This window comes from Lipotes vexillifer, unplaced genomic scaffold (genome assembly GCF_000442215.2).
Source record: "Lipotes vexillifer unplaced genomic scaffold, Lipotes_vexillifer_v1.1 scaffold1665, whole genome shotgun sequence".
In the NCBI taxonomy this organism is placed as follows: Eukaryota; Metazoa; Chordata; class Mammalia; order Artiodactyla; family Lipotidae; genus Lipotes; species Lipotes vexillifer.
In genome coordinates, this window is record NW_006783279.1 from 338052 (window position 1) to 363460 (window position 25409).

Below are 25409 nucleotides of genomic sequence, written 5' to 3' on the forward strand. Positions count from 1 at the left end.
ATTACTTGTGAGAAAAATCCCCACACATTGGTGACCAAAAGTGTCAAAAGCATTCTACATGAGGGTGTTGTGGTGTGCATTTTTAAGTATGAAGTGTCTGGTGATCCCTGAGTTTAAGGCACAACCAAGAAGCTTTGCTAAATTCAATACATCTGTAATGCTGACGGGTGTGGAGTTCCTGATTATTGGTGAGACGTGATCCACGAGGATAGCTTTTTCACATTCATGGCATTTGTGAGGATTCTTTCCAGAATGAATTCATCTTCTAAAGGCCTGACTATACTAAATACATTTATCTGGCTTCTATCCAGCATAAATTTTCTCATGAAGCCTAAGCTATCAAGCCATGCTAAAAGCATCGCCAACTTCATTATATTTTTAAGGGCTCTCACTAGTATGGATCCTCTGATGCTAAGTTAGGCTAGAAGACACACTGAAGAATCTGCCACACTCGTTACATTTGTACGGTTTCTGTCTGGTATGAACTCCCCGTTGATCGGCAAGGTATGAATTTCGGCTAAAGGCTCTGCCACATACAACACATTTATATAATTTCTTTCCTGTCTAAATTTTCTGATGTCTACTGACGTTTGAGCTGTCATTAAATTTGTAACTTCTCTTTCCAGCATGAATATTCCAAGCTGTGAGTTTTGACCAAAGATTTTACCACATACATCACATTTATATAATTTGGCTCCTGGGTGGATTATCTGATGTCTTCCAAGAGTGGCGCTATCATTAAAGGTTTTGCCACATGTTACATTTGTACCATGACTCTCCGTGAATTTTCTGATGATGTACAAGCTGTGAATTTCGAACAAAGAATTTGTCACATACATCACATTTATATAATTTCTCTCTTGTACGGATTATCTGATGTCCAGTGAGGAGTAAGTCCTTAAGAAAGGTTTTCCTACACTCATTACATTTGTAAGGTCTTTCGATGTGGTCTCGTGTCATCACTGAAGGAGGCATGAAATCATTGCCATATGTATTTGAAACGTTGGTTTGGACACTAGGAGGCATTCTTTTTTTTTTTTTGCATTACGCGGGCCTCTCACTGTTGCGGCCTCTCCCGCTGCGGAGCACAGGCTCCAGACGCGCAGGCTCAGCGGCCATGGCCCACGGGCCCAGCCGCTCCGCGGCATGTGGGATCCTCCCGGACCGAGGCCCGAACCCGTGTCCCCTGCATCAGCAGGCGGACTCTCAACCACTGCGCCACCAGGGAAGCCCCAGGAGGAATTCTTTGAAGTGGAGTAAATGAGGAACTACTGTTGACAGACGTCTCAACTTCATTACATTCAGATATCATCCCATCAGTAAGAAATATCTGCAGTTTATCCAAAATGTTAAATCCAAGCCTATTTCCAACGGGCTTGATTCCTGCATCCCTTCTACCATGTTGATCTCTTCCATCAGTGAGATTTCCATTATGGGTCATAGACATTCCTTTGTAATTTCATCATCTATCTAATGACACTCAAAATCACGTGTATTTTCCTGGATTTCCCTGAGGTGAAAATGATTACAGGAACAGTTCTGTCATAATTACCAGTTTAAAGGGTTGGGAGGAAGATTAACATGGAGATGTTTCTGTCGGTGCCCTTCCGACCCGCAGCTTTATCAAGCTGGACGTCCCATCGCTGACTTGCACCAAGCCGCCTCGGAGTCGGCCTAGTTATGGAAACGCGCTCTTCGCAGAATCCCAGTTCAGGGAGTTCAAGCTGGCCCATCACAGATGCCTCTCCATCTCTACAGGCAGAGGGTTAAAAGCAGGAGAAGTGGCAGGTTTCCACAGGAGGGAAGTCCATGGAAAAGAGTGAAAACTGGGGAGTGAGGAGAGAAAACCCACGGTGTCCTCCGCAAGGCTGTGGACGGTGGCCCGTGAGCACGGGGAGCCCTCGCTGGTCACCTGTCCCGTCGTCAAGGAGGGCCGCCCTCGTAGTGAGCAGCTATTGGATGCCTGCTGTGTGCCTGGTGCTCTGTTCCCCTTGCAGAACAGCTGAACCCACGGAAGGTGTCCTTAGGGGCGGATGGTGGAGTGGGAACTCGTGTCTGGTGGGGCACTGACCCCGAGGCTGGGTGCCCCTCTCCAGGGGGAGCGGCAGCAGGCTGACCTCTGCCGGCCATGTGGGCCGGGAGTCCCAAGCCTGCTGTCCTGAGGATGTGGTGGGCTGAGTGCTGGGAGGGATGGGTCTCCAGGTTCCCGAGCCAGTGACCACGGGCTTTGGCCTGCACACGCCCCCACCAGGTACCAGGGCCCCGTCAGCACACACCCACGAGGCCCTCACCTCTGGGGATTTGACCTCTTTTCCACCCTGCTTCATTATCCAGAACACTTGCTATTTGACTGCATGTCTTTTGAATGAATGTGACCTACAGTTGAGAAACACTGTGATGACATTTTAATCACTGGGAACATGAATTAAAAGAATGATATTTACATACCAATTAGCACTAAACAGACTGTTGTCTCATAATTGAGAAGAAAAATATATATTATACTATAGGTGTATTCTGAATACTTACTGTAAATAAATAAATGCAAAAGAACAGATGACATAGGATAAAGAAGATGTGGCATGTATATACAATGGAATATTACTCAGCCATAAAAAGAAACGAAACTGAGTTATCTGTAGTGAGGTGGATGGACCTAGAGTCTGTCATATAGAGTGAAGTGAAGAGAAAAACAAATACTGTATGCTAACACATATATATGGAATCTAAAAAAAAAAAAAGGTTCTGATGAACCTAGGGCCAGGACAGGAATAAAGATGCAGAGGTAGAGAATGGACTTGAGGACACGGGAAGGGGGAAGGGTAAGCTGGGACGAAGTGAGAGAGTGGCATGGACATATATAAACTACCAAATGTAAAACAGCTAGTGGGAAGCAGCCGCATAGCACAGGGAGATCAGCTTGGTGGTTTGTGTTCACATAGAGGGGTGGGATAGGGAGGGTGGGAGGGAGATGCAAGAGGGAGGAGATATGGGGATATATGTATATGTATAGCTGATTCACTTTGTTATACGGCAGAAACTAAAACAACACTGTAAAGCAGTTATACTCCAATAAAGATGTTAAAGAAAAAAAAAAAGATGACATAAATTGTAATGCTAAATAAGCCAAAACAGGCATATCCAATCTAACTAATTGGCCGTTTAGAATTGTAAAACAAATATAGAGAAATGAACAATTTGATAAAACAATTTTTAAGAAAACAATATAGTTTTCTAAGTATCTGCCGTAAAACTACGTACCCATAAAGAAAAGGCATTTTATAACTTTAACAAGTAGTATGTCAGTTGTTTTGCATCAGACACGCTGAAAGACCATCATCTGTAAATTCCACTTATAAATTAATACATAAAATATTAATTTTCTCCAGTTCTCTAACAGCCAGTAGGTAAAGCAATCCCTACATATGCAGTACCATTATATAGCTTAATGGTTACCAAAATATATGGAATAAACAGCACATTCTATATTCATTAACTGGGATCAGATACAATGTTGTCGAGAACGAAGGACAAACGAAAAGCAAACAGGATATAATGTAGACAAAGGTGTATCATGAAAACCATGACAGAATACTAACATACCTTTTTCTAAAAAAGTAACGAGTACTTACTACAAAACAGGCAATATTCTAAGCCATCTAATAGCACTAAATTGTTTTAAAAGGCTTGAGGTAAATTAAAATGATTTTTCAAATCAGGGTAGGAGATGCACAGGTTTATGTACATTAACCCAACCGACACACGAAGTGGTGCAAGAACCAGGACCTACAGACTGAGAAAACTTCAATGTGACCTGCCATCGGCCAAAACTTAAACAGGACAGATTACAAAATAATACAACAAATACCAGGAGTTTAGACAGAAAACGTCAAGGGAGATGCAAGAAGTGAGCTGTGTAACTAAGCTATTCAGCCATCCCTCCTGGAAGTGGTTTCCGAGTCATCACAGCTGCACGCTGTCCGGATAAAGTTGTTCAATGAATAAAGAGGGATCGTTTCTATAATGTGAGTAATGTGGAAGGTGGTGGCATGGGTGAAAAAGTGCTCTGGAAATGGGGGTGATCAACAGAACAAATTAAATATGCAAATAAATAACTTTCCATTCACATCGAGGTTCCATCTGAGTGATCAGGAATGAGAAAGGGCATAAGCGGAGCACAGGGTGTATGCATATGTGGGGGCACAGCTTGTGACTGCACATCTGTGTGAAAATAAGTGTACGATGGCAACTGAAATACTAATTTTAAAAGAAAACAAGAATTGGTTTAGGAATTAACATGATACCATCCCATTTTTCACTATGGAAATTATACTATGGATATGAAACAGAAACAAAAAAGATCTAAGAAGGGAGAGAGTGTGATGTTGTAGGGAGAAAGCAGGATTACAAATGTGCTCTATAATGTGTCGTACTGATTATACCACAAGTACCACAAGTTCCACTATCATGTTTATATCCAAGAAAAACATACAGGATTTTGGCACAGTGGTTAAGAATACGCCTGCCAATGCAGAGGGCACGGGTTCCATCCCTGGTCCAGGAAGATCCCACATGCCGTGGAGCCACAACTACTGAGCCTGCGTGCCTAGAGCCCATGCTCTGCACCAAGAGAAGCCACCGCAATGAGAAGCCCGCGCACCGCAACGAACAATAACCCCCGCTTGCCACAACTGGAGAAAGCCCGTGTGCAGCAACAAAGACCCAATGAAGCAAAAACAAAAAAAAACAATATTGTGCAAGATTGTGCAAGAATGTTCTTGGCAGAAAACAGAAGGAAAAACCAAACAAGGGCGATCATAGGCGATGGATGACATTCTTCTGTACCCAAACAGAGATACAAAAAAATCAATAGTAAAGAAGAGTAAGAGACCATGATTTTGAAACTGGGTCCCCCTAAATCTGAGTTCTTCTGTCGAGTTTGATTAACCTGTCTGTGCAACATTTTCCCATTCTTATCCAACACCTGTTCCCCTCAAGACTGATGAATGTCAAAGAAAAGGCAGGACTGATATCAAAGGGAACCTGGGGGGGCCTTCCAGGTTACAAAAACCTTTCTGTGTCCCCTGTTTCCTGTTTATAGAAGAAGGTTTTAGTTTCCTAGACCTTCCCTGAGATCCAGAGAGCAGATTCAAGCAGTTACCAATTAGGGGAAGGAGGGAATGCAGAAACAAAGGAAAAGCAAGCCGAACGTGTATCTTTTCCACGATTGGTAGCTTAAACTGATACCTTGATTTATAACCCCAAACTGTGGCTTCAACAACCTGCCCCAAGAAGCCTTAAACATTGATGACACCCAGAGGGTCAACTGAGGACTGGAATTCTTAATACATCACATTTGGCTCTAGGTAAATAATAAAACCTCACAACTATTGCTTTTACTCTCTTCCTGAATGAAGTTAAAGAATCACAAGACCGTGATTTAGAAACTCGTTTTGCAGGCACGTACAGAATAATCACAAAGGAAGTCACAATGTGTGCCAAAGAGTCTGCACAGCTGAGAGATCTTAGGAAAGCTGGGATCACAGACACTCCCCTCCCCTCCCTCCTTTTGCCTTTAAAATCTTACACACAGGTATAAGAGTATGCTGAAAACTCCTTCCACAGTCTTTCTTTAGAGCCTTCACCATCCTCAATGGTGAAAGAATGGAAGCTTTTCCTCGAAGATCAGGAACAAGACAAGCATACCTGCTACTTCTAAAAACATATAATTGGAAGTCCAACCAAGAACACATAGGCATAAAATGAGATAAGAGATATCCCAATAGCAGCAACAGGAAGCAAAATCATCTCTGTGCACAGGTAACATGACCTAATGTACACAGGTAACATCATCTAATATGTAGAAAACCCTAAAGATTCTGAAGTTAAAAAAAAAACCCTAGAAATAATGAAAGAGTTCAAAAACCTTATAAGATTTAAAATCATCATGCAAAACTCAACTGGGTTTCTAAAAATTAAAAATGATCAAAACAGAAATTGAGAAAACAATTCCATTTATAAGAGAATCCAAAAATATTTAGACATGACATGAAAGAAGGGAAAGATTTGTACACTGCAAACTATAGACTGCTGAAAATTTTACAGAAGACGAAAATAAATGGAAACATATCCCATGTTCATGGATTGAAAGTCAATATTGTCAAGATGTCATTACTACCCAAAGTGATTAACAGATTCAAATCATTCATTCCCTAGTGAAATCCCAATAGGGTTTTCCTGAAAAAACAGATAAATCCATTCTGTGATTCCTATGGAATGTCAAGAGACAATGAATAGTAAAAACAAGTTGGAAAAGAACAGTCAGAGGTCTCACACTTCCTTGTTTTGAAACTTATTCCAAACCTACACTAATCAAAACAGTGTGGTACTGTCATAAAGGCAGACAGAGACTTTAGGAAAAAACTCTTCTGTGATAGCAGCCAAGATGGTGAAGTAGAAGGATCCTAAACTCACCCCTTCTCGCGAGCACACCAAAATCACAACTAACTGCAGTACAACCATTGATGAAAGACTGGAACCTACCAGGAAAGCTCTTTAATAAGTAAAGACATAAAGAAGGAACCACAATGAGATGGGTAGGAAGGGCAGACTCACGATATACTCAAACCCCATATCCCCTGGGTGGGTGACCCAAAAACTAGAGAATAATTATATTACAGTGGTTCTCACACAGAGTGAGAGTTGTGAGCCCCACATCACGCCCCCTAGCCCAGAGGTCTGGCACTGGGTTGAGAAGCCCCCAGAACATTCACCTTTGAAGGCCAGTGGGGCCTGCAGGAGCTCAGAGTAATGGGGAAAAGAGAGATTTCACTCTTAACAGACACACACAAAATCTCACATACACAGAGATGAAGGGCAAAAGCAATAATCTGATAGAAACCTGGGCAAGAACTGCCCCTGCCTGCTGATCTTGGAGGATCTCCTGGGAAGGTGGGGGGAGGCGTTGGCTCACCCTGGGGACACAGACAATGATGGCAGTAACATCGGTGAGCATTCATCTGCATGAGCTCTCCTGGAGGCTGACTTCTTGGCACCAAGACCTCGCCCCATCCAAGAACCTATAGGTCTGGCACTGGGGCGCCTCAAGCAAAACAACAAACTGGCAGGGGATACAGCCCCACCAATCAGCCAATGGGCAGCCTAAAGGCTTCCTGAGCCCACTGCCACCTCTCTACATGTCCTTAGACATACCCTGGCCTGCCAAAGGGCCAAGACCCAGGTCCAACCAACAGTGGGCAGGGAGAAGCCTCTAGACCAGCCTCACCCACCAGGGTGCAGACACCAGAAGCAAGAAAACTACAGTCTCACAGCCTGCAAACTGAATCCACAAATACAGGCCAGACACTACCCCGGGACCAGCTGGCCTCTGACCTTGGGTGATGAGAGGGATGCACAGGACACCTCCTACAGAGGGCCACTTTTTCAATGTTGAGAAATGTAACTAACCTACCACATACATAAAAATATAAATAGCAATTTAGACAAAATGAGGTACCCGAGGAATATGTTTCAAGGCGGAGGAATAAGACAAAAACCCCAGAAGAACTAAGTGACATGGAGATAGGAAATCTGGCCGAAAAAATGTTCAGAGTAATGATCAAAAAGAACTTGGGAGGAGAATGGATGCACAGCCTGAGAAATGAGAAGTATTTAACAAAGACTTTGAAAATCTAAACAACTGAACAGAACTGGAGAATACAGTAACTGAAATGAAAAATAAACTAGAAAGAATCAGTAACAGGCTAAATGAGGCAGAATGCATCAGTGAGCTGGAAGACAGAGTAGTGGAAATCACCACTGCTGAAGAGAAAAAAGAATAAAAGAAGGACGACATTTGAAGAGACTTCTGGGACAACAACAAGTGCACTAATATTTGTATTATACAGGTCCCAGAAGGAGGAGAGAGGAAGGGCCTTAGAAAATATTTGCAGAGATAATAGCTGAAAACCGCCCTAACCTGGGAAAGGAAACAGTCACCCAAGTTCAGGGAGTGCCGAGAGTCCCATATCCATATAAAGACTCATAGAAAGCACAAACCAAAAATCTATCATAGATACAAATTCAACATGCACATGAAAATATGCTCAACATCATGTGCTTTCCCACTTTTTACAGGTCCTTGGAGCACCTCTTTATTTCCTAGGTGGAATGCTGCCCAATGTATCAATCATTCAATAAAGCCAATTAGATCTTTAAATTTATTTAAATTTGATTCAATTTTTGCACATTAATGGAAGTCAGTCTGAAATGCACTGCTATGGGACTTGCATTACAGTCATCTGAATATTCTGGAATAGAGTGTAGAGAGTACAAATTATGAGTATGTAACCCCCAAACTGTATGTTGTTTCATTCCATATTGGAAAGAAATTGTTATAGATTCTTTCAAACCTGAGAGCCTAACGGTGCATTCCTACCTGCTGTTATAAAGCACCGAGATGAGATAAAACTGTGTTGATGGAATAAACATGATTCATCCAGGGTTATGACAAAAGTAATTATATTTTATTAATTAAAACAGGAGACCCATGATATATTCAGAATGTAATTCTATGAATACAACAGTAGCAAATGATAATGGCAGCAGTTAAATGTGAATCATACACAAACACATATTATTCTGGTTCTGATTATATTTGATGCTCAAAATAATTGCTCTCTCTTCAACTTCCAAAAATAAGACTTTTTTTTTTTTTTTTTTTTTTTTGGCAGTACGCTGGCCTCTCACTGTTGTGGCCTCTCCCGGTGCAGAGCACAGGCTCCAGACGCGCAGGCTCAGCGGCCATGGCTCACGGCCCCAGCCGCTCCGTGGCATGTGGGATCTTCCCAGACCGGGACACGAACCCATGTCCCCTGCATTGGCAGGCGGACCCTCAACCACTGCGCCACCAGGGAAGCCCCAAGACTAACTTTTTTTTAATCATACATACAACAGTTATTGCCATCCAATGGAGAAAGGGACCAACTTTTCCTGTGCACTGTTCCTACCACATAATCAGTCCCTAAAAACCAGTCACTGTCCTCCCATGAAAAGCCTAGTGCCTAATGTCTTGCCTGCTCTTGTCCAGGTCAGTTGGTAGAGTACTCTGTCCTGTAACCCACTGTGAACAGAAGGGCGCCCTGAATATAATGAGCATGATGATTCATGTCCTAGTTTTACATTATTCTCTGCCGCTCCCTGACACTAATTCACACACTATTGAATTTGATAATTCAGGATTCATGTCTTTCCAGGGAACATGGATGTGAATGAACCACACCTAATGAAGTTGGCCCCCTCATCTTACTGATTCCTTCCCAGAGACCATCATGAAAGGCCTGTAGTGAATGCATGAAATCAACATATTAGCAAGGCCAAGCTCTTAGGGTTCACCACACAACAGGCCGATAAACTGAGAGACTAGTTGTTGGAGCAAGCAACAGTGGCTTTATTCAGAAAGCCAGCAGACCCAGAAGATGGTGGACTACTGTCCCAAAGAATCATCTTCCCTGAGTTAGAATTCGGGCTTCTTTCATCCTAAAAGAGGAGGGAGTAAAGTCCTGGTTCCAATCAGATTCTTGAGGGGATGTTTTAATTTCTTCTTTCTTGAAGCCATTCACAGGGGAGCCTGGACAGGAGGTTTCCCACGAGGTAAACAAAGGTATTTTAGTTTAATGCACATTACACGGGAATCAGGTTTCCCAAATATAGCCCATTATGTATAATTTAAGCTTACAGGCAACATCCCTTTAGTGATTCACTTGTAGCCAAAGCAATAGAATACAAATGTTAAAGGAAAAGGAAAAGGTCCAATATAGAGACAGACTTGTTCTTCCCTGTTACTTCAAACTTTAGGTTGAAAAGCATAAATAGTAAGTAGCCTTTTCAAGAAAACTCAAATAATTAAATTTTAATATACTGAAGATAATCGGTTATTTTCACATATGTCCTTTTTCCTCTCATATACACACCATGTCAGAAGTTGTAACGTGTTGTGACTTGTAATGATTCTGCAGTATGTAATACCTCAGGTTAACCTCAGAGAGCTAAAGATTTATTTACTCCTACTATGCCTTCTCTGATGGTCTGTTTTAAGAATGGCTCAAAAAATTCACCAAATTCATTATATTTGTAAGGACTGTCCCAAATATTAGTTCTTTGGTAAACCCCAAGGATGTACTGTTTCATGAAGCTTTTCCATGTATACTCTGTAACCTGTAAGAATTCTGTCATTACACTAAAGGTGTGGATACTTGATGTAAAAATTTACAACATTCATTACATCGGAAAGCTTGCTTGCCAGCATAAATCCTCTGTATTTCAGTTTTGATCTTCAAGTACAGTCCTCAGGACACATATTGCTTTGTGTGGTTTCTCTCAAAAATGTGTACTCTGAGGCCTGGAGAAAGCCTCTATACATACATTTCCATAGCTTCTCTTCAATATGGACTTTCTGCAATTGCCAAGTACTTGAACTCAAGGTAAAGGTTTTGCCTCAACCAGTGCATCTGGGAGGTATGGCGCCAGTATGCTCCTATCTTGTGACTTCTGGGTAAGATCCTTGCCACATACGTTACATTTCTGTGGGTTTTACTCAGGATAAATATTCTGTTATCGGGCTTCCCTGGTGGTGCAGTGGTTGAGAGTCCGCCTGCTGATGCAGGGGACACATGTTTGTGCCCCGGTCCGGGAAGATCCCAAATGCTATGGAGCGGCTGGGCCGGTGAGCCATGGCCGCTGAGCCTGTGCGTCCGGAGCCTGTGCTCTGCAACGGGAGAGGCCACAACAATGAGAGGCCCGCGTACCGCAAAAAAAAAAAAAAAAATTCTGATATCTAGCGATGAGTGAGCAATAGTTTAACTTTTGACATATTCGTTGCATTTTAAAACATGAAGTATTTGGTGATCACTGAGCTTAAGGCACAATCTAAAAGCACGCAAAATTTAGTACATTTGTAACATTCTGAAGAGTGCAGACTACCTGAATATTGGTGAGATGTGAGCTGTGAGAATAGGTTTTTCACATTCATGGCATTGGTGAGGAATCTTCCTAGATTGAATTCATTTTCTAAAGGCCTGACTATACTAAATACATTTATCTGGCTTCTATCCAGTATGAATTTTCTCGTGAAGCCTAAGATGTGAAGGCCTCCTAAAGCACTGCCACCTTCATTGTATTTATTTTTTAAGATTTATTATTTATTTATTTTTGGCGTGTTGGGTCTTAGTTGCGGCACGCAGGATCCTTGTTGAGGCATGCAGGATCTTTCACTGTAGTGCGCAGGCTTCTCTCTAGTTGTGGCGTGCAGGTTTTCTCTTCCCTAGTTGTGGTGCACAGGCTCCAGGGTGCATGGGCTCTGTAGTTTGCAGCGTGTGGGCTCTAGTTGAGACACGCAAGCTCAGTAGTTATGGTGTGTAGGCTTAGTAGCTCCGCAGCACGTGGGATCTTAGTTCTCCAACCAGGGATCAAACCCATGTCCCCTGCATTGTAAGGCAGATTTTTTTACCACTGGACCACCAAGGAAGTCCCCTTCATTATATTTTTAAGTGCTCTAACCAGTATGGATCCTCTGATGGTAAGTTTGGCTTGAAAGCACACTGAAGACTTTGCCACACTCACTACATTTGTAAGGTTTCTCTCTAGTATGAATTCTCTGATGGTAAGTGAGGCTCAATGCACAAAAGCTTTGCCACACTGATATTTGTATGATTTCTCCATAGTATGAATTCTCTGAACAACGGTTAGGTGTGAATTTTGAAGACCTTCCCACATATATCACACTTACATAGTTTCTCTCAGGTATGGGTTTTCTGATGTGTAGCGAGGGTTGAGACCTGAGTAAAGGCTTTCCCACACTCAAAACATTTGAAAGGTTTCTCTATATGTACTCTCCGATGACTTGTAAGGTGTGAATTTCGACTGAAGAACTTGCCACACTCATTACATTTGAACGGTTTCTCTCCAGTATGAATTCTCCAATGAAGTCGAAGATGTGATTTTTGACTAAAGACCTTTCCACACTCATCACATTTGTAAGGTTTCTCACCAGTATGAATTCTCTTATGACTTAAAAGGACTGCCTTCTCACTAAAGGCCTTGCCACACTCACTGCATTTGTAAGGTTTCTCTCCAGTATGAAATCTCTTATGACTTATGAAATGTGAATGCTGACTAAAGAGCTTCCCACACTCATTACATTTATAAGGTTTCTCTCCAGTATGAATCCTCTGATGACCAGCAAGGTGTGCATTTCGGCTAAAGACTTTGCCACACGTATCACATTTATATAATTTCTTTCCTGTATGAATTTTCTGATGTCTACTGAGGTTTGAGCTGTCAGTAAAGGTTTTACCACACTCATTACACTGGTAACTTCTCTTTCCAGCATGAATATTCCGATGACGTACAAGGTATGAATTTTGACCAAAGATTTTACCACATACATCACATTTATGTAAGTTTGCTCCTGGGTGGATTATCTGATGTCTGGCAAGGGTGGAGCCATTGTTAAAGGATTTGCCACACTCATTACATTTGTAACATTTCTCTCCAGGATGAAATTTCCGATGACGTGCAAGCTGTGAACTTCGACCAAAGAATTTGTCACGTATGTCACATTTATGTAATTTCTCTCCTGTGTGGATGGTCTGATGTTTAATGAGGTATGAGCCCTTAAGAAAGGCTTTCCCACACTCATTACATTTGCAAGGTCTTTCCCTGTGCGCTTTAAGGTTTTGCATCATCAATGAAGGATGCACAAAATTATTCCCATATATATTAGAAACATTGGTTTGGACACTAGGAGGAATTCTTTGAAGTGGTAAAAATGAGAAACTATTGTTGATAGACCTCTCAACTACATCACATTCAGAAATTATCCCATCAGTCTGAAATATCTGCAGTTTATCCTGAAAGTTTAATCCAAGCCTATTTCCACAGGGCTTCATTCCTGCACCCCTTCTACCATGTCGATCTCTTCCATCAGTGAGATTTTTGTTGCAGATTACAGGCATTCCTTTGTAATTTCTTTCATCGTCTCTCCACTGACACTCAAATTCATACATATTTTTCTGAATTTCCCAGAGGTGAAAATGTTTGATCTTACAGCTTTCAGGTGTTCCCAACATCGGAGTTTGGAATACTTCTCCTTTATCACTGTTCACTTTGGGTTGTAATTGCTTGATCACATGTATAGGGGAGATATCTACAAGATATAAAGAACCATAGGTATCCCATTCACAATAATTCAAAGATTTATGTCTCATGTTGAATATATGATATTACAACAAATGTAATACTTATACCAAAGATAGGTATGAAATGCCCCAACCATGACCTTAAATTTTTGGAAACACTAAAGGAATAGAATTCTTTACTTAAGAAAGCATGATAACATAAATCCAAATATACTTTAAGGTAGCCTAGTTTTAAACACCATATGACAAAAACACACTGGACAAACTTATGTCGCCTCTCAAAGAAGGAGTATTTTTCTACTATCACCTCTAAGAACATACCAACCAACAGTAAACATACTGCTGTCTCATAATTGAGGAGAAAAATATACTATTGATGTATTCTGCATACTTACTGTACATAAATAAATTTTTTAAAATAGACAATGTATTGTACCGGGAAATAATCCAAAACAAAACTTATCCAATTAATAATATAATTGGCTGTTTAGAACTGTAAAACAAATATAACAGAGAAAATGAAGAATTTGATAAAACAATTTTTAAGAAACAATATATTTTTCTAAATCTTTGCTATAGAACTATGTACCCAAAAAGAAAAGGCATTTTACATTAACAAGTAGTACGTGTCAGTTGTATTGCATAATACATGCTAAAAGACCATATCTGTAAATAACATTTATAAATTAAGATATAAAATATTCTCCAGTTATCTAATGGCCAGTAAAAGAGCAATCCCTACCTATGCAGTATCCTTAATTATCTGGTTTAATGGCTCCAAAATACTAGAAACAAAAAGTCAGCACTTTGTATATTTATTGACTAGGGTCAGACACAATGTTGTTGAAAAAAAATGCAAATGAAAACCATATAAGATATAATGCAGATAAAGTCATATCATAAAGAAAATGAATTTTATTAGCAGAAATCAGAAGGAAAAACCAGGAAAAAGCCATCTAAAGATGAATGAGTTTCTTCTGTACATACATGCAGTTACAAAGAAACTGAATCAACCCTCCAGTAGAGTAGGGGACCATAATTTTGAAAAGTTAAGTTGCCTTAAATCTGAGTTCTCCTGCTAAGTCTGATTAACCTCTCTATTGAAAATTTTATTCTGTTTCTTCTTCCACACATGTTCATCTCAAGATTGAGGAGTACCAAAGAAAAGGGGGGATTGAAACTGAACAGGAATCTGCAGGGCCTTCCTGGTTACAAAAGCCTTTCTGAGTCTCCCATTTCCTGTTTGTAAAAAAAAAGAAGGCTTTAGTCTCCTAGACCATTCCTGAGTTAAAAAGTCAGATTCAAGCAGTTACTAATTAGGGGATTGAGAGAATACAGAAACAAAGGAAAAGCAAGTCCAATTTAATCACTTCCATGATTGGCAGTTTAAACTGGTACCTTGATTTATTGAACCTAAACTGTGGCTTCAACCAGTTACCCAAGAGGACTTAAAAACTGATGACACCAGAGGGTCCACTGAGAATTGAAATTCTTAACCAGCCACATTTGGCTCTAAATAAATAATAAAATGCCTGAACAATTGCTTTTCCTGTCTCCTAGAAGGAAGTTAAGGGATCACAAGACCCTGATTTAGGAACTGTTTTGCAGGAACATACAGAATAATCAGAAAGGAAGCCACAACTTCATTCTCAAAAGTCTGCAGCTGAGATCTTATAGAAAAGCTGGGATTACAGACACTCCCCACCCCTCTCTCCCTTACCCTTTAAAAATCTTACACCCGGGCTTCCCTGGTGGCGCAGTGGTTGAGAGTCCGCCTGCCAATGCAGGGGACACGGGTTCGTGCCCCAGTCCGGGAAGATCCCACATGCCGCGGAGCGGCTGGGCCCGTGAGCCATGGCCGCTGAGCCTGCGTGTCCGGAGCCTGTGCTCTGCAACGGGAGAGGCCACAACAGTGAGAGGCCCGCGTACCGCAAAAAAAATAAAAATAAAAAATAAATAAATAAAAATAAATAAAAATAAAAATCTTACACCCTGGACAGCCAGGAAGATGGATTTGAGGCAAGGCCAGGTCTCCCAAGTCTGGTTGGCACCTCCTCAACTAATACACATTTCTCTGCTTCTAACTCCAATGAGGAATGTTTGTAAAATTGTAAATATTTATGCACCCAACATAAGAGCACCTCAATACATAAGGCAAATGCTAACAGCCACAGAAAGGAAAATCAACAGTAACACAATAGTGGGGGACTTTAACACCCCACTTACACCAATGGACAGATCATCCAGACAGAAAACAAACAAGGAAACACAAGCTTTAAATGGCACAATAGACCAGATAGATTTAATTGATATTTATAGAACATTCCACCTGAAAGCAGAAGGATACACTTTCTTCTCAAGTGCATATGGAACATTCTCCAGGATAGATCACATCTTGGGTAACAAATCAAGCCCTGGTAAATTTAAGAAAACTGAAATCATATCAAGCATCTTTTCCAACCACAACACTATGAGATTAGAAATCAATTACAGGGGGAAAAAACTGTAAAAAATATATAACACATGAAGGCTAAACATTACACTACTAAATAACCAAGAGATCAGTAATGAAATCAAAGAGAAAATCAAAAAATACCTAGAGACAAATAACAATGAAAACACGATGATCCAAAACATATGGGATGCAGCAAAAGCAGTTCTAAGAAGGAAGTTGACAGCAATACAATCCTACCTGAAGAAACAAGAAAAATCTCAAATAAACAATCTAAACTAACAGCTAAAGGAACTAGAGAAAGATGCACCAAAAAAAACCCCAAAGTTAGTAGAAAGAAATCAATCATAAAGATAAAAACAGAAATAAATGAAACAGAAACAATAGCAAAGATCAATAAAACTAAAAACTGGTTCTTTGAGACAATAAACAAAATTGATGAACCTTTAGCCAGGCTCATCAAGAGGGAGAGGACTGAAATCAATAAAATTAGAAATGAAAAAGGAAAAGTTACAAAGGACACTGCAGAAATACAAAGGATCATAAGAGACTACTATAAGCAACTGTAGGCCAATAAAATGGACAACCTGGAAGAATTGGACAAATTCTTAAAAAGGTATAACCTTCCAAGACTGAACCAGGAAGAAACAAAGAATATGAACAGACCAATCACAAGTAATGAAACTGATACTGTGATTAAAAATCTTCCAAAACGAAAGTCCAGGACCAGATGGCTTCACAGGTGAATTATACCAAACACTTAGAGAAGAGGTAACACCCATCCTCAAACTCTTCCAAAAAACTGAAGAGGAAGGAACTCTTCCAAACTCATTCTGTGAGGCCACCGTCACCCTGATACGCAAACCAGACAAAGATATCATGAAAAAAGAAAATTAAAGGCCAATATTACTGATGAATATAGACACAAAAATCTTCAACAAACTACTAGCAAACAGAATCCAACAACACATTAAAAGAATCATACACCACAAGTGGGGTTTACCCCAGGGATGCAAGGATTCTTCAATGTACGCAAATCAACCAATGTGATGCACCATATTAACAAACTGAATGAAAACCATATGACCATTTGAATAGATGCAGAAAAAGCTTTTAACGAAATTTCACACCCATTTTTGATAAAAACTCTCCAGAGAGTGGGCACAGAGGGAACCTACCTCAACATAATAAAGGCCATGTATGACATACAGCTAACATCATTCTCAATGGTGAAAAACTGAAAGCATTTCCTCAAAGATCAAGACAAGACAAGGAGGTCCACTCTCATAACTACTATTCAACACAGTTTTGGAATTCCTAGCCACAGAAATCAGAAAAGAAAAAGAAACAAAAGGAATATAAAATTGGAAAAGAAGAAGTAAAATTGTTTGCAGATGAGATAATACTATACGTAGAAAATCCTAAAGATGCCACCAGAAAACTACTAGAGCTAATCAATGAATCTGGAAAAGTTGCAGGATACAAAATTAATGCACAGAAATCTCTTGCACTCCTATACATGAACAACTAAAGACCAGAAAGAGAAATTAAGGAAACAATACCATTCACCACTCCAACAAAAAAAGAATAAAATACCTAGGAATAAACCTACCCAAGGAGGTAAAAGACCTGTATTCAGAAAACTATAAAACACTGATGAGAGAAATCAAAGATGACACAAACAGATGGAGAGATATACCATGTTTTTGGATTTGAAGAATCAATACTGTGAAAATGACTATACTACCAAAGCAATCTACAGATTCAATGCAATTCTTATCAAATTACGAATGGCATTTTTCACAGAACTAGAACAAAATAATCTTAAAATTGTATAGACACACAAAAGACCCCAAGTAGCCAAAGCAATCTTGAGGAAAAAAGAAAACAGAGCTGGAGGAATCAGGCTCCCTGACTTCAGACTATACTACAAAGTCAGAGGCATCAAAACAGTGTGGTACTGGCCCCAAAGCAGACACATACATCTATAAAACAGAATAGAGAGCCCCAAAATAAACCCATGTACATATGGCCAATTAATCTACAACAGAGGCAAGAATATACAATGGTGACAGTACCTTCAATAAGTGGTGCTGGGAAAACTGGACAGCTACATGTAGAAGAATGAAATTAGAAAACTCCCTAACAACATACACAAAAATAAACTCAAAATGGATTAAAGACCTAAATCTAAGACCACACACTATAAAACTCATAAGAGGAAAACATAGAAAGAACACTCTTTGACATAAAGCACAGCAAGATCTTTTCTGACCAACCTTCTACAGTAATGGAAATAAAAACAAAAATAAACAAGTGGGACCTAATGAAACTGGAAAGCTTCAGCACAACAAAGGAAACCATAAACAAGACAAAAAGACAACCCTCAGAATGGGAGAAAAAAATTGCAAACGAATTAACGGACAAAAGATTACTCTCCAAAATATACAAACAGTTCATGCAGCTCAATATCAAAAAAACAAACAACCCAATCAAAATATGGGCAGAAGACCTAAATAGACATTTCTCCAAAGAAGACATACAGATGGCCAAGAGGCACATGAAAACATGCTCAACATCACTAATTATTAGAGAAATGCAAATCAAGACTACAGTGAGGCATCAGCTCACACAAGTCAGAATGGCCATCATAAAAAAATTTACAAACAATAAATGCTAGAGAGGGTGTGGAGACAAGGGAACCCTCTTTCACTGTTGGTGGGAATGTAAATTGATACAGCCACTATGGAGAACAGTATGGAGGTTCCTTAAAAAACGAAAAATAGAATTACCATAAATCCCAGCAATCCCACTACTGGGCATATACCCAGAGAAAACCATAACTCAAAGACACATTCACCCCAATGTTCACTGCAGCACTATTTAGAATAGCCAGGTCCTAGAAGCAACCTAAATGCATATCGACAGACCAACAGATAAAGAAAATGTAGTACATATACACAGTGGAATATTACACAGCCATAAAAAGAATGAAATTGGGTCATTTGTAGAGACATGGTTGGCCTAGACACTGTCATACAGAGTGAAGTAAGTCAGAGAAAAACAAACATCGTATATTAACACATATTGGTGGAATCTAGAAGAATGGTACAGATCAACCTGTTTGCAAGGCAGAAACAGAGACAAAGACATAGAGAACAAACGTATGGATACCAAGGGGCGGGGTCAGGTGGGATGAATTGGGAGATTGGGATTGTCATATATACACTATTGATACTATGTATAAAATAGATAACTAATAAGAACCTATTGTATAGCACAGGGAACTCTACTCAATGCTCTGTGGTGACCTAAATGGGAAGGAAATCCAAAAAAGAGGAGATGTATGTGTATGTATAACTGATTTACTTTGCTGTACAGTAGAAGCTAACACAACATTGTAAAGCAACTGTACTCCAATAAAAATTAATTTAAAAAATCCTAATAAGTGAAATGGTAATTACAGGGAAATTCGCTGCTTTAAATGCTTATATTGGGAAAGAAGAAAGTATCTTTTAACATGCTATTTTATACTAATATGTATAAAGTAGATAACTAATGAGAACCTGAGGTACAGCACAGGGAACTCTACTTCACTTAGTTGTACAGTAGAAACTAACACATTGTAAAACAACTATACCCCAATAATAAAAAAAAAAAGAATATTGAACAAAAACCCATATGATGCTGAGGAAAGATATCAAAAGATGATACAAACAGATGAAAATATATACCATGTTCATGGATTGGAATAAGCAACATTGTTAAAATGACCATATTACCCAAGGCAATCTACATATTCGATGCAATCCTTCTCAAATTAACAATGGCATTTTTCACAGAACGAGAACATTTTTTAAATTTGTATGAAAACACAAAAGACACCAAATATCTAAAACAATCTCAAGAAAGAAAAATGGAGCTGGAGGAATCACACTCCCTGACTTCAGACGATACTACAAACCTACAGTCATCAAGACAGTATGGTGCTGGCAAAAAACAGAAACACAGATCAATGGAACAGAAAAGAAAGCCCCGAAATAAACCTACTCACTTATAGTCAATTATTCTATGACAAAGAAGAAAAGAATATACAATGGAGAAAAGACAGTCTTTTTAGTAAGTGGTGCTGGGATAACTGGACAGCTACATGGAAAAGAATAAAATTAGAACATTCTCTAACACCACATACAAAAATAAACTAAAAATGGGCTTCCCTGGTGGCACAGTGGTTGAGAGTCTGCCTGCCGATGCAGGGGACACGGGTTTGTGCCCTGGTCCAGGAAGATCCCACATGCTGCAGAGCGGCTGGGCCCATGAGCCATGGCCGCTGAGCCTGCGCGTCCGGAGCCTGTGCTCCGCAACGGGAGAGGCCACAACAGTGAGAGGCCCGCGTACCGCAACAACAACAACAACAAAAAACCAAAACCAAAACCAAAAAAATACATCTTTGGGGCTTCCCTGGTGGCTCAGTGGTTGAGAGTCCGCCTGCTGATGCGGGGGACACGGGTTCATGCCCCGGTCCGGGAGGATCCCACATGCCACGGAGTGGCTGGGCCCGTGAGCCACGACCACTGAGACTGCGCGTCCGGAGCCGGTGCTCCGCAACAGGAGAGGCCACAACAGTGAGAGGCCTGCGTACCACAAAAAAAAAAAAAACCTCAAAATGGATTCAACAGCTAAATGTAAGACCAGATACTATAAAACTCATAGAGGAAAACAAAGGCAGAACACTCTTTGATATAAATCACAGCAATATTTTTTTGGATCAGTCTCCTAGAGACACGGAAATAAAAGCAAAAATAAACAAATGGGGCCTAATTAAACTTAAAAGCTACTGCAAATCAAAGGAAACCAGAAAAAGAACGAAAATACAACTTATGGACTACAAGAGTATATTTGCAAATGATGCTACCAAAAAGGGATTAATTTCCAAAATATACAAAATTCATATAGCTTAATATCAAAAAAACCATACAACCCAATCAAAAAATTAGCAGAAGACCTAAATAGATATTTCTCCAAAGAAGACATAAAGATGGCCAACAGCCACCTGAAAAGATGCTCAACATCACTAAATTATTACATAAATGCAAATCAAAACCACAAAATGCTATCACCTCACACTGGTCAGAACGACCACCATCAAAAAGTCTACAAATAGGGGACTTCCCTGGTGGTCCAGGCAGTAAGGCTCCATGCTGCCAGTGCAGGGGGCCCCGGTTCATTCCCTGGTCAGGGAACTAGATCCCATACGCATGTCGCAACCGAGAGTCCACATACAGCAACTAAGAAGTCCGCATGCCCCAACTAAATATTCTGCATGCCACAACTAAGATCCGGCGTGGCCAAAAAAAACAGTCTACAAACAGTAAATGTTTGAGAGGGTGTGGAGAAAACAGAACACTCCTACACTGTTGGAAGAAATGTAAACTGCTGTAGCCACTTTGGAGAACAGTATGAAGGTTCCTTAAAGAACTAAAAATAAAGTTACCACATGAACAAGCAATTCCAATCCTGGGCATATATCCGGAAAAGATGAAAACTCTAATTTGAAAAGATATATGCACCCCAATGTTTATAGCAACACTATTTACACTAGCCAGGACATGGAAGCAACCTAAATTTTCATTGACAGATGAAGGGATAAAGAAGATGTGGCACATATATACAATGGAATATTACTCATTCATAAAAAACAATGAAATAATGCCTTTTGCAGCAACATGGATGGACCTATGAAGTCAGACAAAGACAGACATATATATTACTTATACGTAAAACCTAAAAAAAATGATATAAATGAACTTATTTACAAAACAGAAATAGACTCACAGACATAGAAAACAAACTTACGGTTACCAAAGGGGAAAGTGCATGATGCGGAGGGTGGGGGGGGCAAGGAGAGAGATAAATTAGGAGTCTGGGATGAACATATACAAACTACTATATATAAAATAAACAACAAGGACCTACTGTACAGCTCAGATAACTATATTAAATATCTTGTAAATTGCTATACACCCGAAATTAACACATTATAAATTAACTATACTTTAAAAAAAAAACCCCTTGTGTAGATGTTTAAACAATGTTTCACAAAGGTGTAAAGACCACTTAATGGGGGAATGAAGTCTATGGAACAAAAGGTGTTGACAGGACTTCCCTGGTGGCGCAGTGGTTAAGAATCCACCTGCCAATGCAGGGGGCACAAGTTCGAGCCCTGGCCCGGGAAGATCCCACATGCCATGGAGCAACTAAGCCCATGTGCCACAACTACTGGGCCTGCACTCTAGAGCCCACAAGCCACAACTACTGAGCCCATATGTCACAACTACTGAACTCCGGGTGCCACAACTACTAAGCACATGTGCTGCAACTACTGAGCCCATGTGCCTAGAGCTGGTGCTCCGCAATGAGAAGCCACCACAACGAAAAGCCTGTGCAACGCAACAAAGAGTAGACCCTGCTCACCACAAGTAGAGAAAGTCCACGCACAGCAAGACCCAATGCAGCCAAAAAACTTAATTAATTAAAAACAAATAAATTTTTTTAAAAAGGTGTTGCCAAAACTGGATACCTACTAACAAAACTATTTACTTATACCATTATCTTACACTACAGACAAAAATTAACTCAAAATCGTTCAAAGACCTAAACCTAAGTCCCAAGTATATAAAACTCCTAGAAGTAAACATACAGAAAAAGTTTCTTGACATTGGACCCACAAATGATTTATCAGGTATAACACCAAAAGCACAGGCTACAGAATAAAAACAGATAAATTGGACTATATCAAAAATATAAACTACTGTGCATTAAAGCACAGTGAAAAGACAACCAACAGTAAAAGAGAAAACATTTCTAAATCACATATCTGATAATAGATGAGTATGAAGAATATATAAAGATTCTACGAGGGACTGATCACAAACTCCACCACAGGGACCCCTCCCCAATCAACCACCCCATACGTTGCAAATATAAAACAAAAACCCCAAGAGTAACATAGAAATTTGAACCTAATGATAAAATAAAAAATCATTTATAATGCATAGAAATGTACAAAATGAAAGTACCAGTGTCTTAAACACATTATCGTTCATCACTGAAGGTATCCCTCCACTTCATAAGCTCTCATTAAGATGCTTCAAAATTCGCTGTTGAGGTAGAATGAACAATGGCACAGGCAATGAAAAATGTGGCATCAACAACACTTTAGCCAACAGCCTCACAGATATGAGGATGTGAGCTTTGACAAAGATGTCCAGGGATAAATTCCTATAACAATTTAAAGAGGCTAAAATGTATGGTCATTGAGACACATGAATGACACGGTCACAGTGCCCTTGAGACAGGCTTTTGTGACAGTCCCCAAAGCCAGAAAAAAAACCCGGTAAGACTTATCAGTCAGACGCTTGTGATATTTTCTATCTCATATCCTAGAACATGCTGACCACTCTACTGAGTAGCTTCAAGTGGTGATTTTGTACAGAGCAAGAAAATATTACAACATACAAGGAATAGTGTCTCTATCAAAATTTTTTGTTACCCAGTAAACACTCTTCACAGAGACCCCACAAGAGGTTGCCAGATAAACATAGGTGGATTATCACAGCAAGGAAACCAGGTAAAATTTCAGACCTTAGGAAGATACTTCAAAGAAATTTGAGAGGTAAAATCATACAAAGTAAGGAGAAGGTAAAATCAGGAACAGTCGACATTCCCCGACTAGGTAGAGCAGTACAAGAGTAAAAATAATACAATGTGTAAGGGTCAGACATTATAGGATCTTGACATGGTACCATGTACTCGACCCACAGATGCCAAGCTAAGAGCCTGAAAGATTCACATATGCTCCCCTTGTAGGATTTGGGATCAAAAAGAGCATCTCTCCGTCCACTGTCCTTACACCTTTCCTAAGTAAAAGTCACAGAAGATCCAATCCACCCGCCTGTCCCACACACCCCTAAACAAAAGAAACAGCCCTTCTGAGATACCCATCTTTGTTTACACTTTTGACTCCCACACAATGTATTCTTGGCTATTTTTCACATTTATCCCCACTGTCCATGGCTCTTTCTCTTGCTCCAATGTGGAGATAATATTCAGATCAGAAAAAAATTCTGGGGCTTCCGTGGCGGCCCACCGGTTAAGACTCCATGCTTCCAATGCAGAGGGCACGAGTCCAATCCCTACTCGGGGAACTGAGATCCCATAAGCCAGAAGGTGTGGCCAAAAAAATTTTCACAAAAGAAATAGAAATTCTGGCTTATCAGGACAAAGAAACGTGAAGTGCTGTGGTTTTCCTAAAATCCCAGTTCTTTGTTCAGCTGAGGAGTGAGGACATTACAGATGGGTCAGGAAAAATATTTCACAAATTCATCCACCGCCTCCTTCTACACAGGGAACGGTGTAATATGCAGACATCAAGCTCTCTTCCTACAAAAACTGAGTCAAAAGCCAAAAGGCAGAAAATAGGAAATGTGGTATTTTTTAAAGTTTGCCATTGAGCTTTGTACGTAATTAAGCTCTGGGACAACCCCTGATGTAACATGAAACGCGCAGAGCATCTGAAGAAAGCGTCAGTTTAACCTCACGATGCCACATGATGTGAGTCAACAGGGCTTTCAAAGATTATCAGGGCCTCCCAAGAGGCACACAAGGGAAAAGGCAAAGATACCCAAGGGCAGATCCCACCTCTGGAGGGAAGTTATCCTCACCCAGGGAGAGCAGGTTCCTGCAGGTCTCCAACATCACGTCCCTGTACAAGGCCCTCTGAGCAGGGTCCAGGAATTCCCACTCCTCCTGAGTGAATTCGATGGCCACATCCTCAAAGGTCAACCGTTCCTGAAATGAAACCACATTTCACCAATGGGCCATGAAGAGTTCTCATCTTCATACAAATGGAAAAGAGGAGGAAGGGGTAAGGACTGATTCAATTAAAGTATGTGTTCTACCAGATCCATTTAGAGGTATCTGGAAAAATTATGTATCTCTAATCTTAATTTCTTATACTTTTTCATAAGACCTTATGAGATTCTCCAATTAATATGATTTTTCATCACTGTCGAAAATCTAATGAAACGCCTATAAGTAAAACTCAACACCATGTTGTCTATGCAGAAGTATTAGGTATTACGTTCTACACACTGAGAGAGATTCCGTATATAGATGAGATGACAAAGTTCGCAGTGCTTTTAATGAAAGGTCAAAATCTTCCAACTATGATGATGATAACAACAACGACTAAAAGTGTCTGAACACTTCCTATTGCTCTAAGTTACAGTAATGTTACTCTAAACATTACCCTAAATAAGTACTTTTACAGGCAAGACTTTGTTATCAACATAACAGCTCATTAAAGAAAGATCTGTCCCCATCTTACAGAGGACAAAAACTGTCACAGACACTGAGAAACTTGACTCAGATCAAGAAGGTAAGAAATGTTACAGCAAGCACTTGAACTCAGAGGGTTGTGCTTAGCAACTGAAGCTTAAGAATCAAATAGTTAAGTAATACAGAAAGCATTAAAAGTACATTGACAGGGCTTCCCTGGTGGCGCAGTGGTTGAGAGTCCACCTGCCAATGCAGGGGACGCGGGTTCGTGCCCCGGTCCAGGAAGATCCCACATGCCACGGAGCGGCTGGGCCCGTGAGCCATGGCCGCGGGGCCTGCACGTCCAGAGCCTGCGCTCCACAACGGGAGAGGCCACAACAGTGAGAGGCCCGCATAACGCAAAAAAAAAAAAAAAAAAAAAA

At 40.2% G+C, this 25409-nt stretch overlaps 1 protein-coding gene across 1 annotated transcript in view; it reads right to left on the reverse strand.

The window, feature by feature from the left end:
* Nucleotides 1-738: 738 nt before the first annotated feature.
* LOC103084597 (zinc finger protein 665-like) overlaps nucleotides 739-25409 on the reverse strand; it is a 72339-nt gene continuing 47668 nt past the window's right edge. Inside the window, 4 exon segments of the mRNA XM_082931026.1 lie at nucleotides 739-937; nucleotides 11104-11159; nucleotides 11606-11684; nucleotides 11740-12724. Of these exon segments, the coding sequence (XP_082787152.1) occupies nucleotides 739-937; nucleotides 11104-11159; nucleotides 11606-11684; nucleotides 11740-12724 (1319 nt within the window).